The 18,343-nt window shown below is 37.3% G+C and overlaps 1 protein-coding gene across 10 annotated transcripts; it reads right to left on the bottom strand.

Annotated features, from left to right (window-relative positions):
- Nucleotides 1-9,728: 9,728 nt before the first annotated feature.
- gps2 (G protein pathway suppressor 2) lies at nucleotides 9,729-17,379 on the bottom strand. 10 transcript variants are annotated; one of them, XM_084113990.1, is made up of 12 exons: nucleotides 17,021-17,379; nucleotides 16,334-16,451; nucleotides 16,056-16,165; nucleotides 15,828-15,940; nucleotides 15,391-15,470; nucleotides 15,181-15,260; nucleotides 14,839-15,013; nucleotides 13,406-13,489; nucleotides 11,481-11,557; nucleotides 11,294-11,389; nucleotides 11,064-11,147; nucleotides 9,729-10,444 (listed from the first exon to the last, which is right to left on the bottom strand). In XM_084113990.1, exons 2-12 carry the CDS (start codon nucleotides 16,425-16,427, stop codon nucleotides 10,352-10,354), a joined length of 1,086 nt encoding a protein of 361 aa, XP_083970116.1. In that variant the 5' UTR covers nucleotides 16,428-16,451; nucleotides 17,021-17,379; the 3' UTR covers nucleotides 9,729-10,351. The 10 variants fall into 10 exon arrangements, with proteins under 10 accessions (XP_083970116.1, XP_083970114.1, XP_083970110.1 ...); XM_084113988.1 differs by having other exon boundaries at nucleotides 17,210-17,362; XM_084113984.1 differs by having other exon boundaries at nucleotides 15,816-15,940; nucleotides 17,210-17,350.
- Between the last annotated feature and the right edge of the window lie 964 nt (nucleotides 17,380-18,343).

Here is an 18,343-nt window from a genome sequence, read left to right as displayed (position 1 = left end):
TAGCATTTTGTGCTTTTATAACCTAGAGAAGAAATTAAAACATCAGAAAAAGTTAGCTTAGACGTGTCATTTAAAATGTATACTTATATTTCCATATGAAACAGGCTTCTGCGTCTCCAGGGTTCTCAGCCACAATGAAAATCACTTTTAGAATGTATCAAAATAATCAATTTTTTTTTACACAAAACCAATTAATTTGATATTATGAGTCATTCATAATGAATGTGATTTATTTTGAAATATGTGTGTGATTGGTATTGAAATAAAAAAGAGTAGTAGAAACAAAAGTAGAATCCCACACATACTGTATATTTTGTATTGCATAGTCAACATTACCATGTTCAGTGTTAAAAATCATATTTCTAGGGCAATATTGTGTTTTAGACCGGAGACAATTTACTTTGCTTTTGTAATAGACCCATTACAGTAAAAAGGCATAATGTAACCTACAAACTAATTGTTTTTATTTGCTAATATATATTTTTTTAATTTAAATGATGAGCAATTCTTTATTATAAATACTATCTTTGCTTTTACATCACTTTTTTTGTTTTGTTTTACATGTGGAAACAGTTTTTCCACATCTTCATGAGCTGTAATTAATTTTTCTCCAAAAAGGCCAAATTACAAGGATCAATATTATTCACCTATTGTGGACATATGCAAAAAAGAAATCATTAAAAGTTGTGCCTTTTTCAAATAACTCAGAGAAGCGGAAGCTTAATGTTGTGCACGTGTGTGTGAAGGAACATTCTAGAACAGCTCTGGAAGCCACAGCTAGAAATCGCCTGATTTTGATGTCTCGAAATTTCTCCTGGTTAAAAGGAAAAATCGTATAATTATACAAAATTCACAACTTTGATGTTGTGTTCAAAATATTTCGTTCATAATGAGTGTCTTTCAATAAAGCAAATATAAAATTACCAGGAGGATACATTTTTGGTCAAATATGTAGTCACCACTCTTACATTTTTGTCATCTCAACAGGCCATTTGCACGTTTTATAGATAACAGACACTCGAGAAATATCATTGTAGAGAAAACGAATAACTGTTTGTGTGAATATGTTGTGTGATGTTATTTCTAGCATATAGTCATTAATAGCATTGACTACGTTTTTTTCCACAGTATATGAAAAAAATAATTGTAGCTGATCAGTATTATTATTGTAAAGCATTCGATTTGCCAAACACATCAGTATTAAACATATAAATCCAAAATTCGAATTCATAATTTAAGGTTACAACAAATGATAAACACCACGTCACATTTACATTTCCTCATTTTCTCTCCAAAAGTGTAATTCTTACACGCAGTTAATAACATGATAGCATAAAATTTACCAATGAAAATCCTGAATGACTGAAAAAAATGAACCTCATATTCTCATAATAATATGTTTAAATCAAAAGGAGACTAAAGGAGATATAAAAAACACTGCAAATCTTCTGCACACTCTTAAAATGGCTGATGCATCACTGGATTACAGTCATTTTCCAAAATGCATATAAAATCATAAATGTATAACAAGTTGATATAAGTAATTGCTCAAAATCATAATATTTCGAAGATAATGCTGAGATTTAACTTTGCATTTACTGTCTCTCATCATAGTTCTTATCAAGCACATGTCACTTAGCATTTAGCAACCAGGCACCTCTGCCCAAACCGAGGAGAATAATATTAAAAACATGACGAAATGTATCCGAAATTGCATAAATTTAAACGTGAACAATATTACAGTAGATTTGCTGATATATAAACAACTTTATGCAGAGCTTCTACAGGTCAGCTACCTTTTCACCCACCTGTTGTCAAAGTTTGGAGCTTCAGTCCTAGAACTCGGAATAAAATTCTCAAATCCCGAATATGAAGTCGAAGGATATGTAGGTTCCATCTCGCAAATTAATCGCTGCTTAACGGAGTGTGAATATTGTTAATATTGATCAGTTTGAGCCAGAATGGCGGCTACATTAGTTTATGCAGTGAACTTGTCAAATAAGAAGCAAAAACGTCATGAAGGGGGGTCAAGGAACAACCAATAGTTTTTCGAACGCCTTTTTAAATTAATGGATCGACTGCATACACTCGAGAATATCCGGGAATGTATTTTGACCCTATAGCATAAGTGACTACAACATTTCCACAACTAAATTCAAAACACTGTCAAAATACGACACTGAGTAAAATGTAAAGACAAACATATATGGACTCAGACACTGTCACTTACTTGATTTTTAGGAAGACAGAACTCGAAGATAAAAAAACACAAACAAACCATAACCATCGGTACCCAGTGATGCAGTGTATACGTTCCTGCCAAGAGCTGAAGAGTCAGACCCATTCATTGGTTACCACTGCACTTTCATTTTGATGCATCTCACTTAAAAAAAAGAAAAAATATATATATCATAAGTAATACACCAAAAATACTTTCTTTTGCTTTCGGCATAATGTATTTTTCTTGTTTTTCGAACGAAGCCCCATCTTCATGAGTCATAAGAGGCTTTCTCTCTCTCTCTCTCTCTCTCCCTCCCTTCTGCTCTCTCTCTCATACTGGCTCAAACTGCATTGTCAACTTCCGCCCTGCTGTCTCACCAGTGGCTGGCCTGCATACAAAACCTCCCAGCCATTTCAGTCTCTTAAACAATGTGCCTTTAATTTCCATTCAAAAATGATGGTGGAGGTCAAATGTGCTCTTCTTGTACTGTCTTGTTTGTACTCAGTTCTCACATTTTGCAACTCGCTCATTCTCTTCCGAGCTGAATCTTCCCGCCTGTTTAGTCACATGTTGTCTCTTTCCGCCTTTTTTCTTTTCACGTCACTGTCCTAATTTGACTTAGTGACCCAGCATCACACTGTACACACTACATTAAACACACAGAGAACAAACACAACACTTCGAATAATGTGACGAACATCTGTCTTTCGTTTTGGGTATGACACAACAGCTGAAGAGGTGCTAGGCAGTTTCACTTTTGATTTTTGATTAATTTCTCGAGCTGACTACAGTGTTCCTCTGAATTAGCTCTGAGGTTTGTTTTTTTAGACAGATTGAAAGGGAAACTGTACAGCCGTTTAATTTGAAAGTTAGACATGAAATCTCGGATTATCGCATAGATATGAGCTCACTTAAGTCACGACGAATGAGTTCATTGTTATTCACTGAGCACACACACAAAGTTAACCCAAAGTAGTGAATAAGCACTTGATGGGTTTTGTAGCCTTTCATTTTTTTTTAAGAAGCATGGTTTATGCCACCTTCAACATTAAGCACTGGCAGTCACAATCATTTTCATTCTCACTTTGGTTCGATCTTGACGGTTTGAGACAGAGAGCAGTTTGAGAAGGAAAACAGCTGAGGCCAACAGTAAGTGGGCGGGCCGGAGGTGAATCAACTGCTAAATTTGTATTCGCTCTCTTTCACTCACACACAGACACACACACACACCCACCCACCTCATTCCCGCTCTTTTTCTAGATGCATATAATCACATTTTTCTACCAAATATTCACTTAATTAATCCATACTCATACATAAGCACAAAAAATCAAGACTGAACCAAATTTAAAATGCGTAATGTTTTACGCAAATTATTTTACATAAATGAAACACAAGTTTACTTAATATCTTAACTTGATGTCATCTGTGAGCTGCAACCACAAAAAAGTGTCTCTCAGACCCCTTAGTAAATGTAATTACTGTAAAAGGAGTGGTACGGAAAAGGAGGCAGACGAGTCCCAACCTACACGACTTCCTTCATAACTTCCTGCCAAGTTTTAGCGGTTTGTAGAGGACCATTTGGAAGACTCTGATGGCTAACCACATACTTCCATTGAATTTTACTTGCATTACTCTTGTCAGTGGACCTCACAACTTGACAAAAGTACAGATTACCCTGAAATAAACATTCTGTCATTATTTACTCACCTTCATATCATTCCAAAACTATTCTATGGAACACAAAATAAAGACAAAGGTTTTGGACAACATGAGAGTGAGTGAATAATGACAGAATTTTCAGTTCTAGTTAAAGGGGTCATGACATGGATTTTTTAAATTATTATTTTATGTTCCTTGAAGTTCACTTATAACGTTAAAGGGTTTTGCACACACACAAAAAACAAATATAAATGCAGAAAAAATATTATTTTCAACCCTCGATCTGACCCTCTGTCTTGATCAGTTTTTAAGGGACGCCTCCTTTAAGGCTTGTTAGTAAATGACCACTGTTATGATTGGCTAACATAATTGCATAGGAAACAGTATCAACCAAAGTCCCAGTTTAAGGAGAGTCATTTCACTCGGCGGCCATCTTTGAAACACCTCTCGGGCAGGACATGCAAGGACAGCTCTTTGAGTGGGGAAACATCAAATTCTCCAAAGCTGTTTACCAAGCGTACGATTAAACTTTATATTTTAAATCACTAATGAAATCTGACAACAACTGTCTCATTAATTTTGTTTGTAAATGCTCAAATGACAAAAAAAAGTTGTTGTTTTTTCAGGCTGGACCAGTCAGTGCGCATGTGCAATCCTAAGGCTGTGTGTCCACCAAAGTGTTTTTAACCAGCTGAAAAAGCCAGTGTGCGCTCGAGAGTGCTTCGGTGGCTCAGCGTTTTTTCAGTTGAGACGCTTTGTTTGCTATGATACGGACTATCTGCGGAAGTGTTACTAGTATCTCATTTCACAAATAGTTTGTTTCTGCATTGTTTAAGAATGTTGATACAATGTAAAGTATTTGCTCTGGCTCTTGTTTAAATTATTTTGTTCCGTTATTATGCTTCTTGTCGTCTGTTATCGTTGTACAAGCAGGATGTGGCCATTGGTCGGTGTGGTATTTTTTCCACCCCTTCTCCACTGTGATTGGATGGCTGGGTTTTACCTAAAGTTGAACATTCTTCAACTCTTGGTGACCGGTAAAAAACGAAATAGACGCTCAGCCAGTGTTGCCAGATTGGGCAACTTGGCCCAGTTGGGCGGTTTTGAATTTGATTGTGCGGGTAAAAAGGGTTTGGGCGGGTGGACAAAATTTGGGCTGGTTTGGGGTCAGTTCGGCGGTTTTCAAACATCTACATTTTAAAGTCTAATTGGTTAAAAAACTAAACTAAAGTGTGCATGTAGTCCATAAAATCAGTCATCATGACATTACTGTACACACACACCCATGCATCTGGCATTGGTGTTGACGTCACCAACGAGCACGCACTTTTAGCCAATCAGCAGGCAGACGCGATTTAGCGCGATAAGTTGTAGCTGTATAAATATATATATAAATATATATATATATATATATACACAGCTACAACTTATCGCGCTAAATCGCTATTAAGCGCTGTTTTGAAAGAAAATAAAAATGCCGGGCAGGAAGTTATGCCAAACATTGCAAAATTGGTATCTATGTTTTAAGGATGACCCAAGGAATCTATTATCATACACTGTTCGTTCATTGGCCATAGGAGAACTGGCCCCCTGACTGAGCCTGGTTTCTCCCAGGTTATTTATTTATTTATTTTTATCTATTCTGCCACCTGATGGAGTTTTGGTTATATATATATATATATATATATATAAATATATATATATATATATATATATATAAATGAACTAAATGAATAACTTTTTTACAACAAAAATGAAACATCACAGCTGGACGGTGACGCTATTTTCTTCTGGAAATAAACTTTGTTGCATTATTTTCCTGTTTTCTCTGTAAAGCTGCTTTGAAACAATCTGTATTGTAAAAAGCGCTAAATAAATAAATGTGACTTGACTTAACTTGACAAGTTTCATTACGATAGGCTAATGTATCCAACCGTTATTAGCATTTTTGGAAAATTCATTCATAACTTTTGACCACAACGGAGCGCTATCTCACAACCTTTTGAGAACCTTCAGGGCATGGTGCTGATGGCACATACCGAGTTTCGTAATGGTACACCAATGTATTCGTAAGGTATAGCATTTTATATCATAATATTGTATTGAAGTTAATGGCAATTTCATGTTTTGTTCTATTATTGTGCCACCAAGAGGCACAATCCCACCATTTTTTTCATGTATCCTCAGAGTGAGCCCATACATATGTGTCAAATTTGCTGAAAATATCTGATTTTGTTTTGGAGTTATAGACATTTATATGTCTAAACACATAAAAATTACCCAGAATACCCACACCTGACTTTGTTTGCATTTTCTTGCGACTTACTATTAATATTTTGACATTTGGGCATTAGCATTTAGCCAACAACCTATGTTTCCGAACTTCCTACAGTGGTTTTGTCTCGATCGGCCTAATGGTTTCAAAGATATTGTCAAATTTTTTAAGCGCTAAATCACAACGCTACACAAACTATTAGGCGAAACCTAGCATGTTTGGTATCGTTGGACTCGGCAATGATTCAGGAACCTAAGGCGATGACAGCCGTGAAAATAAGTCAGCCACACCCAGAGTTAATGAAATTTTTATTTTACCACTAGGTGGCGCTGGTTCGAAACTTCTCGGGCTACTGATACTGATGATCGATACCGAGTAACGTAACGATACGTTCATGCGTTCATAAAATACAGCATTTTGGTACAAAAGTCAAAATGGAATGCCTAAAATGGTCGATATGGAAAAATTGGATATCAGACGACTCTGCATGTTGCCCTGAATCTAACTTGATTTTATAACAAACCATTCAGAAGTTATAACAGGGTTCCCACACCTTGGTTAACTTCAAATTCAAGGACCTTTCAAGGACTTTCCAGGTCCAACAGCCTCAAATTCAAGCACTTAATGTGGGGACACATTTCAAGTGAGAGTAAGGTTACATCGTGTTACCTTGTAAGATACATTGTTACAGTTTTCATCTGTCAAACAACTATGCATAAAAGCTTCTTTTTTTTTGCATTTATTTTTGGCCATATGACAAAGATCTGATATTCTATTTGTCGTATTTATGTTTTGCATAAAACTGAAGAATATTCAGTACATCCTATAACAAATAATAATGATAATATTCCAATAAAATAAAAATGTGTCAAGGTCTTGGAACTGATTATTTCAACATGACAACTTGACAACTCAACAATGGGAAAACATGAGATCAAGTATGTGAACTTGTAACAGAACACATTATTTTACATTTGATTATTTTATTTATTTCTACATAACATATAACAACACCAACTACTGTTCAGTTCAGACAGTTCAGTGATAACTGTTCAGTATATGTTAGTGTGCCTTAAGCATTTATTTACTACTTAAATTATGACTACATTATTATGTAATTATTTGATGCATTGATTTGATATGGGACGCATCGTTTTACCTTTAAATACGGGACAAAAAAAGAAAAATTCTTTGTAATCTTTGGTAAGCCATATATCTTGAAACTTGCATTTTACAGGCATCACATTTCAGTGGTTTCAGCCTATTTTTGCAATGTTTTACGGTGTGTCTGTGAAATGTTGAGATCCCATCGTAGTTGTTTCGTGCGCGCGTGAACGTCATGGCAACATACAACACAAAGTACCTCACGTGGGAAACACTTAATGTAACGCGTAAATGCAAGGAACTAACATATATACTAAATAAATAAATAAATAAATCAAGCAAGTTAGTATGCGAAGTGTTGGTGAAATAACACATTAGCGGACCGGAGTGAATAATATGGATTTTTTTCCAGAAAACGTATTGCACAAAATAAATTCAAGCACTTTCAAGGACCTGTATCTATGTATGTTTATTTTCAAGAACTTTCCAGGGTTTCAAAAGGATTTCAAGGACCTGTGGGAAACCGGTTTTAAGCAAAAATATAAATGTTTTGTATCTCCGGACCAGTAGACAGCGCTGCAAGTAGCCTCCGGTCATGCTTGTAATGACATGTACCAAATTTGGTCTGAATACGATAAAGTGTTGCGGAGATACAGCCTTATTTTGCGCTGTATTCGAGAACGGTTTGACGAATCTTCATAACTTTTTGTCGCCATGGTCTGAAGATGATCTGGTTCAATCGTAGCAACCGTCTAGGTCAGAAAATCATAGCAACCGTCTAGGACGAGTTTGAAAAAGTAGGTTTTTCAAAACATTTAAAATGGCGGAAAGATTTACGGAAAGATTGTTGCTACTGGCCCTTACGGTTCAAAAGTTATTAGCATAAACATGAGTGAAACTTTGGACAGTTGGTGGCGCTAGAGGGATTGAGTTAGAGACTCCATATTTGCTATGGTGACTGTTCGGACTGTCCTTTATCTGTGTGCAAATTTTCATAACTTTCCCGCAAGCGGTTCTATGGGCTGCCATAGACTTCCAGAGCAGAAGAAGAAACGGAAGAAGAAGAAGAATAAGAACGCCAACGATTTCAAGAGGTGCCTATGCACTTTCAGTGCTTGGCCCCTAAAGGCGGGCGTACACGGTGCGAGTTCGGACCAGGATCGGACACTCGGGAGGTCGTGAGATATTGCACACGTTGCGAGTCAGTTTAACTGATAATCGCGTCAAAGCAGCTGGTACACGGCACGACTGTCCTGCACGAATTTTATCCCGAGCCGGCAGCAATCACGTGAGCTTTCGCGCTAAACACAGAGACCGTCAATGTTGCATGCAGGCAAAGCTTCAGATAGAAAAAATGACAGAAATGTGTGTGCAAATGATTTGCTGAAAAGCAGAGAACAGTAGCCGTTCCTTTCAACATAAAAACTATAGAGAGAGAGAGAGAGAGAGAGAGAGAGATAGGTGTGTGTGTGTGTGACAGTGTATGCGCATGCTGTATGGTTGCTGCCACTGAGGTATAGCCCCACGTGGTTGTGTATGATTAGCAATAGGGGACAGCTGGTGAAAATCGGGCCGACTCCCCGAATTTTTTAAACATGTTTAAAAATGATCGGGAGGTCGGGGAGGTGCTCATAACGTGCTCGGCTCGTAATTCCTCTCACACGCTGCGAGCCGCGACCATGCGAGCATCACCGATTCCACTCGATTTCTCCCGAGTGAAAAAAAATCATCTGCGAGCTTGTAAAAACAGCAAAAATCGCACCGTGTACGCCCGCCTTAAAAATACACCAGCCTTGGGAAATAACGCTTTGGTGGATGCATGGCCTAAGTGTAGGTGGGGCCTATGGTGCAATGATGTTTAACTATTCGTTGATGTCCTTGCTCTGCAGGAAGTCATATGCAAATGTATTTGCCCGTGTGACATCACAAATTCCACAATATCAAAATGAGCCATTTTGGAGCTTGATTAAATAAATGCTTTGTTCATGAGGGTGTTTTAAACTGAAACTTGCAGGGTGTTTTAATAGTACAGACATCTTATATGTCAAAGGATCAAGGCAAATTTTGATTTACTCATAATGGCTTCTGAATATGAGATGTTTATGAGTTAGTGGGGAAGCTGTAAAGTTATGTGCCTTATAATGATTTAAATAAAATACTAGAATTGATTCATTAGCTTACAATAGTATATGCATACCTGCTTAAACTCAACAAAAATTTGGGTAGGGCTGACTAAAAAAAAACTGGCATGCTTTAAAGATGACATGAAGTAATATGTGGTCAATTACTCTGGAATTCCCCTGTAGAGAAACATCCTACGAAAAACAACAGACCAAAGTTGAATCTAAAAACTAACAACTAAATTGTTCTGAGTCAGTGCTGTCTAAACTTAATCCAACTACATAATTAAGCGACTTTTCAAAGAATAAAACAGACTCTAAATAAAAAGATGACAAAGTCAAAAGCTTTATTTTTCTACACACCTCTTTATTACTGTTTTAAGAAGTTTTTTTTAAAAACAGATTATTAATAAAATTAATATTTTTAAGTGCAATTTTGTGAAATTCAGTTGGTTGGCTAAAAACATTACATTACAATTTAAAATCATATGAAAATATTATTTCCCTATTCTTTGAATTAGGGAAGAGGTGCATTCATCAGCAAATTATAGATGGCCCTGAGTGGGAGGTCTGTTACAGGACATGGAAATATAATCTTCTAATCTGTTTCTACATTGTTCAGTTAGTTTTTAAAACCAGATTTAACTCTAGTTGTGTCATTTAATGGTGGTATTGTAATGTTACTAATGTTGGCACAGCTGTTGTCAATGTCTTCATATGAATAACAGAAACATTCAGACACATCCCACTGTAATATTGAAATAAATGACATACCCTGTTGCAAAGTGAGGTATAACAGCTGAAGAATAGAGAAAATGACTTGCATGTGACAGTAATACAGTCATGTGTTCTACGTGATAACACTATGATGCCAAGCGTTGTGTAGCTTTAATTCCAAAAGGCTCCAAAGTGTAAGTGATGAATCTGTTCTTCTACCCCGAATACTCTGCTTTAGAGTAAAATCAATAGCTATTTGCCATGGTGGTAAAACCTCTGCCCTGATTGGCTGTGAGAGAGGTAGGTGTGGCGAGGGGTTGGTTGAGAAGAGCTTTGAAATGTAGCCTGTACAACAGAATGAGAAAAAAATTATAATGTCACTATACAGATCTTAATCAGGCACTAAATGATTAATGCCAATTGAATCTTTTTTATCAATTAAAATATTGTGTTCACACTACAGTTCAAAAGTGTGGGGTTGGTAAGATTTTTAATGTTTTGAAAGTAGTCTCTTATGCTCACAGAGGCTGCATTTACTAGATTAAAATACAGTTTTGTGAATATTGTGAAATATCATTACAATTTAAAATAACTGCTTTCTATTTAAATATTTGTAATCTATTCTTGTGATGGCAAAGATGAATATTCAGCATCATTACTCCAGTCTTCAGTGTCACATGATTCTTCAGGAATCATTCATTTTGAAAACAGTTGTGCTGCATAATATTTCTGAGTGGAAACCATGATATACCTTTTCAGGATTATTTGATGAATTAGAAGTTCATAAGAACAGCATTTATTTAAAACTAAAATCTTTTGTAACAATGTAAAAGTCTTTAAGGTCACTTTTGAACAATTTAATGCATCCTTGCTGAATAAAAAACTCCAAACTTTTGAACAGTAGTGTATAAACGTACATACATGCTATTAATAAAACAGTATACTTAGTTTGGACAGAACTCACTGCATGTGCTTGTTGTGAGGGCGTTCCATGCGTGAATGCACCTGGGGAAGCTGCCCTTGGTGGATGTGCATATGATAATCCAGACTGTCCAAAGAAACGAGCAAGACATTTATGCCCAAAGAACAACAAGAGCAATAAAATTAAACTATTTAAGGATGAATATCTGCGATAATGCAGCAGGTTACAATGCTGTGTTAACAGAGATTTAATTCGTTTGTTTTGGCTCTGACCTTTCCAGGAGGGATCTGGACAGCAATAGAGGGAGTGGGCAGCAAACCTGCAGCACTGACATGTATAGCCTGTGGATGCATGGGCCTCAGTGAACTCTGAAAAACACAAATATGAGTCATGAGTCACACAGACACTCAGCTGACCATCCTTTTCTAGTTTAGTGAGTGTACTTCCAACCCAACTTACAGAGTCTGTGAAGCCGGACTGCTGGTTGGCATGTTCCAGCTGTTTTTGCAGGGGAATCCCAGCACTGGGGATGTAACCTAGAGAGAAGGATGGAACACAGAAAGAGAGTGAATGTGTCTGCCAAGAAGAAGCTGGGGGAAATTTTAACATTTGTGAGTCAAAGGCCCCGTTCCAAAACTCACTGAGCTGCCTGATTGTCAGAATGATTTTTATAAAGAAATTAATACTATTAAAATAAAGCTGGAGTACAATAATAATACAATTATTCAGCAAGGATGCATTAAATTGATCAAAAGACAAAGTAAAGAGATTTATAATGTTACAAAAGCTTTCTATTTCAAATAAAGGCAGTTAAAAAAATAAAAATAAATTTTTTATATCATATCAAAAATATGAATGTTTCTTAAGCACCAAATCAGCATATTAGAATAATTTCTGAAGGATCATGTTACACTAAAGACTGCCGTAATGGCTGCAGAAAATTTTGCTTTGCCATCACAGGAAGAAAACAGTAATAGTATTTCATAATGTTATAGTTTTTTAACCCCAAAAAATACAGCCTTGGTGAGCATAAGAGCAGAGCCGATCCTGACCTCCCTGGGGCCCTAAGCAAAATTCTGTTAAGGGGCCCTCCTACCTGACCCATTAGCCATGTAAACCATTTGCCATTGCCACACAATCACACCTGACACCCCAGTGCTCCCACTACAATCTTCCCTCCTTTAACTAGTACTAATGAAAATGGAATTCCTGATATCAGAAATAGACATTGTTACTAGAAAAAGTACATTCTTAATATCAAGAATTCACATTTTAAATTGTACAAATGTAATTATTGATATAAAAAATGCATCCTGTGAATGAATAAAAGCTAAAATGACTTGCCATAGCTGCGTTTTAAATGATAAAAGCAATACTTGATGGTTATTATTTACTGAGGGATGTGCATCCATATTGACCAGTATGTCCAGACAATCAACATTTTAAATGCAATATAGCCTATAAATCAATAGTCAATGTCAATGCTTTCCATCTTGTTTTATTGCAGAGTTGTAACTAAACTGACTTGGAGACTACAATCATTGTCTTGTTTTAAAAGTATATGCGCCTATAATGAGGAGTGCCATCACGCTCATATTGTACTGGTCCCCACAGATGTTTTGCTGGAAAGTGTGCGTTTCATTTCGTGCACACGCATATGAACGCATGTGTTAACATGCAATGGTTTGCAACGGTGTTTAACGCGCGACACAGTTATCTTTTCCGAGCTGCAGTTCATAAACAAACACCATTTCCCTTTGTCGTTTATCAAACGTAATACATAGTTGTATTTCACTCTCACTTTTTTTTTTGTCTGGCACAAAGTCACAGAACACAGCCCTGGAAGTGTCCGGCATTAGCAAGCAAGACACAGAAAGACCAAAAGATGCACTGCCCAGCTGGGTTAGACAGACAGACTAAAGAGAGATGCACATCAACTTAACTTTACTGACATCAAACTTGGAGAGGAGAGAACCCAAGTCTACCTGATAGCTGTTCCCGCAATTCACTCTCATGGTGTTTTTTTCCCGCTTATTTTCTCATCGATGTTTTAAACTTTGATTGACACGCTTTGACACGAGGGGGAGGAGGGGCCTTGAGTAATTTGCGGGGCCCTATGCAACTTGCGTATTGTGCGTATAGGGCTGATCGGCTCTGTATAAGAGATTTCTTTCAACAACATTAAAACCAAACCAACCCCAAACTTTTAAATGGTAGTGTAGGTACGGTACCTTCCTTCCGAGTAACTGATCTGAAACACTTTTTATGCGCAGCAACATTGATGATTAAAAATCGCCATACAAATATTTAAATAATACTGTAATATTTCATTATAAAAGTATGCTATAGGGAAATTAAGTCATTCACACACACATTACACACACCTGGCTGAGAGGTGAAGTGACTGTGGACAGCATAGCCCTGCTGCTGATGGGGCAGGTACTGCATGGTCTGGAAAGCTGATGTACCTGGAAACAGAAAAAGATATCACAAATTTACACAACAAGGAAAAGAACATAAGAACCTTTGAATTAATGAATGAAGCACTTTTATATAGCGAATGTTTAGATACTACTGTACAGTCAAAATGCTTAACAATGGGATCAGGGTCTCTGCTCAACCACACCCAGTGTGCAGCATTCAGCAGGGTTTTTCCTGCATGGAGAATTACAAGGCGGCCACCTCCGTCAAATTTCGTGCCGCCTCAGGCTCTCGACAAAACTCGGACACACAGTCAATGCTCAGATACACTTTTTCCACCGTGACGGTTCTGTTGCGGGTTCCCGGCCTGTGTCCATTCTCAAACCGTATAGTTTGCCGATAGATAGTGCTGCGCGGATCATAATCCGCGGGTCGGGCGGGAGATGTAATAAAAACGTTCCAATTAATCAAGTTCCAAACGAAGATCACAGCAGAACCATAGCACATCTCACAGGAACACTCAGCCATGTTTCATGAACGAATCGGTTGAGTCAAAGATTCAATTACCCATTCATATACTGCCTCATTCTGAATAAATCAGCCATTTGAATGAATCGTTTGAATGAATGATTCAATGACTCGCTCATTAAGATGGTCGCCTGCCGCCACCTACTGGCGGTTTAGTTTCAAAGTATCATTCTTTTCAACATTCCTTATTTGTATATTCAAAAAATATTTAAAACAATCTCATTTAATACAGTTGTAATTTTTCGATGTAAATTATTTAATTTGATTGGTAACAGCCTAGTGTCTTGTTATTCTAATTGAATGTATTGATAAAATTTAAGAATTTGAAATGAAAGATGGAGGATACATTTAATAAAATTAGGGAAAAAATACCCCCGGACCCCCCTAGAGGTACCAAGCTCCACCCACAAAAATACTGTGGGAAACACAGTAGGCTATATGATGGTCTACGAAAAATACAAATTTAATTATCTTATTATTAAAATACATGATCAGGATTTTACCACCTCTGCCTCGTTTTGAGCCAGGAAAAACCCAGGGGTGCGTTTCCCAAAAGCATTGTTAGCCAACTATGGTCGAAAGTTCCATCGAGCTCTGTTGGTAATGACGGAACTTGAGACCATAGTTGCTTTTGGGAAACACACCCCGGTTGAGGCGACGACAGCCACAGTGCAACAGTACACTCGCTACACACCAGCCGTAAGTGAAGAGGACAGTGATAGAGACAATTACACCCCTACTCTTTACAAGAAGTCATGGTAATTTTTTTATGACCACAGAGAGTCAGGATGAGTCTTACAAGCATCAAATAATCAAACATACCAGTATCTCCAAACATAAGCACTGAGGGAACATTAAAACAAGGTACCTCTAAGTTGTGAACCACTGGCATAGTTGGCTGGCACTGGCTGACTGGAGGCAAAAGGTGATGTATGCTGTTGCTGGGTGACTCCATACGGGCTGTGACTCGGCTGGGCTCCGGAGTACTGGCCATGCTCTGCCCCACCGGCACTAAATCCCGCCGGAGACTGGAAATGACGCGACTGTGGTGGTGGCAAGCAGCCAATAATATTTTCAATTAACACAAGCACAGACACCAAAACATACAAAACAAATGTGAGTAGTAACTTAACCATGTGTCCCTCACCATTAAAAAGTGTTGCTTTGTTTTAAACACATATAGATTGATTTACATTAAAGTGTCACTCACAGGAATGACTGGAGACTGGAAGAGCTGTTTACTGCGTTCCCCAAGAAGAGCACCTGGGCGTCCATGACTCACCTGACCCGCTGATAGAAAACAAGGGGTGGAGCAAAGTAAAGAAATTATTGTAGGGCAATTCTAACAAAATAAAAAGCAACAAGTCTAAATGATATCCACAACTTTATACTACTTTAACAAATGCCAAATAGTGGTCACCTTGCATGCTAAGAAGGTGCTGTCCAGGGTGGATGGCCATGTTTGGCTGGTATGTTGCTGCAGTCAGAGTTGTCATGTCACTGTAAACATAAAAGAATTCTAGTTGTAAACTGAATAACAGACAGTTTGGATAATAATGTTTTTTTTCCGCCTTTTTTTCAGTAGCCATTATTACAGTCTTTGGTGTCACGTGATCCTTCAGAATTTTTTTTAATATGCTGATTTGGAGCTCAATTTTTTTTCTTATTAATGCTTAATATTTTTGAGGAAACCTTTTTACTTGATACTTTTTTCAAGATTGTTTGCTTAATTTCAAAAGAACAGCATTTATTTGATACAGAAAATTACTGACACTTTTGATCAGTTTAATGCAACCTTGCTGAATAAAATTTTCTCTCTTTAAAAAACAAAACAAAAAAACTTACTCTTTCCCGTACCTCTGTTCTTTCCGTCGTCTTTTCTCCTCCTCGTGTAGGACTTTCTTCAGCTGTAGGAAAAGCTGGTGCTTCTCCTCTTGAAGACCCTGTAGCTTCACTCCCATCTTCATAATCTGAAGACAGAGAGAGAGAGAGAGTAAAAAGATTGGTCTGGAGTCCTGTGCAATAACGCCTGCATCTTTTTGTAAATAATCCAAGTTTTAGAATGTGGCAATCATACAGACTTACCTGCTCTTTAGTCTCCTCTAAGGACATCCTCTCCTCCATCTCTTTCTTCCTCTTCCTCTCTTCCTCTTCTTTTAGTTTCTGTTCCATCATTTTGTCAACCTCTTCCTCCTCTGAGATGAACAATTGACAACTGATCACAAAGTTATTTTTTTAAAAAGACTTAAAAATTAGCTACATGCACATCACCAACAACCCTAAAATTCACACCACCGGAATGCAACATGAACATTTTATTTATTTTTTAGTAAAAATAATATGCAGGAGATTCCAGGGCTTACCTTGCCTCTTCCGCTCCCTCTCTCTCATAATGTGCTTGTGTAAGGCACGTGCCATGGCATTAGACAGTTTGGGCCTCTCCAGAAGAGCCGGCATGATGGTAGGGATTGGTGGTGCCAGCTGGAGTAGAGATGTCAGGTAAAAAAAAAATGTTACACATAGATCATGAAACATAAATACCAGCATCTACATTTTCTGTCACTAATGAGTCCACTAAGATTACATTTCATTTATTAGTGGCCTTTCCACAGCAAGAATAGTGGAGAGTGAGAACCAATTAAAGAACTGAAAGTCTGAAGATTTTTTACCTTGTTAAATAACATGTTAAAAACATAACAGAACCAATAACATTCTTATTATTTCTGTGCAGCACAATTTAAAAATTTCAGAGGTTCAGGATGACACATCACAAACACAAACTAAGGCAGGAGTCAAAAAGTTGACAAGCCTTGCTTACGTTGTATAAACCAACTTACCATATCAATTCTAAAAAGCAAAGACTACGAGTTAGAGCAAAATATAAACTAGAAGAAAGAGATGTGGTAATCTGAGAAGCAATAGAAGGCAGTAAATGAGCAAACTCCCTGCACCGGGTTAGCTCTATAATGACTTGACAAGCTAGCTGGCTATGCTTGCAGTAACCTGAATGTTTTGACGGGCTATTCAGTTATTCTGTCCAAGAAAATCACCTTTCATAAGCATGATTTTACAGACGAAACTGATTTCAATGTTTTCTTTTTCCAGTAAGTTGCATTAACACCTGACCATTAGGCTAGCAGGCTAACGGCTCAAGTGACAGCTTAGGCAGCTAGCTTGCAAAATCAGCGAACTAAATAAAACTCTTGCAGTGAAATTCGTGGAATCTTCATGTAACGCACTTTTGTCCGTTTCTGAGATTAAAAGTATGCTGAGCTTGTCTGAAGGCTTTCCTTTAAGAAAAATAAACAAGTGTATCAGTAATTAACCAAAATAAAAATGACAGGAAACCCAGTTTGGCGCACTTCCGCTGTGGGTGTGTCTTGATGACGGCACGGCAAGCGTGAACACCCATGTGGTGTGAACAGAAATGAAAGCGGCTGCTCACTGCAGAGCCATTGCTGGAGCGTGAAATCCAGCTCATCCTCTCTGGACGTCCAGCTCCCCCTCTCTAAATGTAATTTGCGCGTAATGGGTGGAGCTAGAAAGTCCAACCCTACCTTTAACTCTATCCCTCCACTACGGTGGCCCAGTAGTGCACAACACAACGAAATTTAAAAAGCAAACATAAGTTCACAACAAAACGAAATTAAGCCACAACACAACGGAAAATGTACAACACAACTTAAATAAGCCATAACACAATTGCATTCATTCATTTCGTTGTGTTGTGAACTTATGTTTGCTTTTTAAATTTCGTTGTGTTGTGAACTTATGTTTGCTTTTTAAATTTCGTTGTGTTGTGCACTACTGGGCCACCTACTCCACCCATTAGCTGGCGTTAGCTGGACGTCTTTGTCTGCACTAGGTCAGAGGTCAAGCTCAACCTCAACCCATGACGTGCAGTGAAGGGGAACTGGGCGTCATTCGGGAGCAGTGAACGTGAGCACCACTTGGAAATGAAACGAACGGCATGTTTTCATTATGCCCAGCTTTCAACTATGTTTTAAAATTGTTTTATTCAGAGGTTATTTTCACTTACGACATGTATTATAAGGAATATAATTTAATTAATTTGCTACGTCTATTAGCTGAATTTAGTATACATAAATGTATATATATATATGTGTGTGAAACAAGAGTATATATTTTAAATTAGAAGGAAGTTTAGCAATACCTAAAACAATATTAAGTTTGAAAAATAAGAAAACTGTTAAATGTGTTAATATCTGTGAACAATTATATGTTTTATTTAACTTCGTGATGTTTTATTTCTGTCTTTTTTTTTCTCTCTTTCTGTTTATCCTAATGTACCCCAGGCTGTATTTGTAAATCTTTAAAACCCATTAAAAAATGGCCAGTTTTCTTACAAGTAA

Source organism: Abramis brama (assembly GCF_963993115.1).
Source record: "Abramis brama genome assembly, chromosome: 5".
Taxonomy (NCBI): domain Eukaryota; kingdom Metazoa; phylum Chordata; class Actinopteri; order Cypriniformes; family Leuciscidae; genus Abramis; species Abramis brama.
This window is presented reverse-complemented; position numbering and strand designations above follow the sequence as displayed.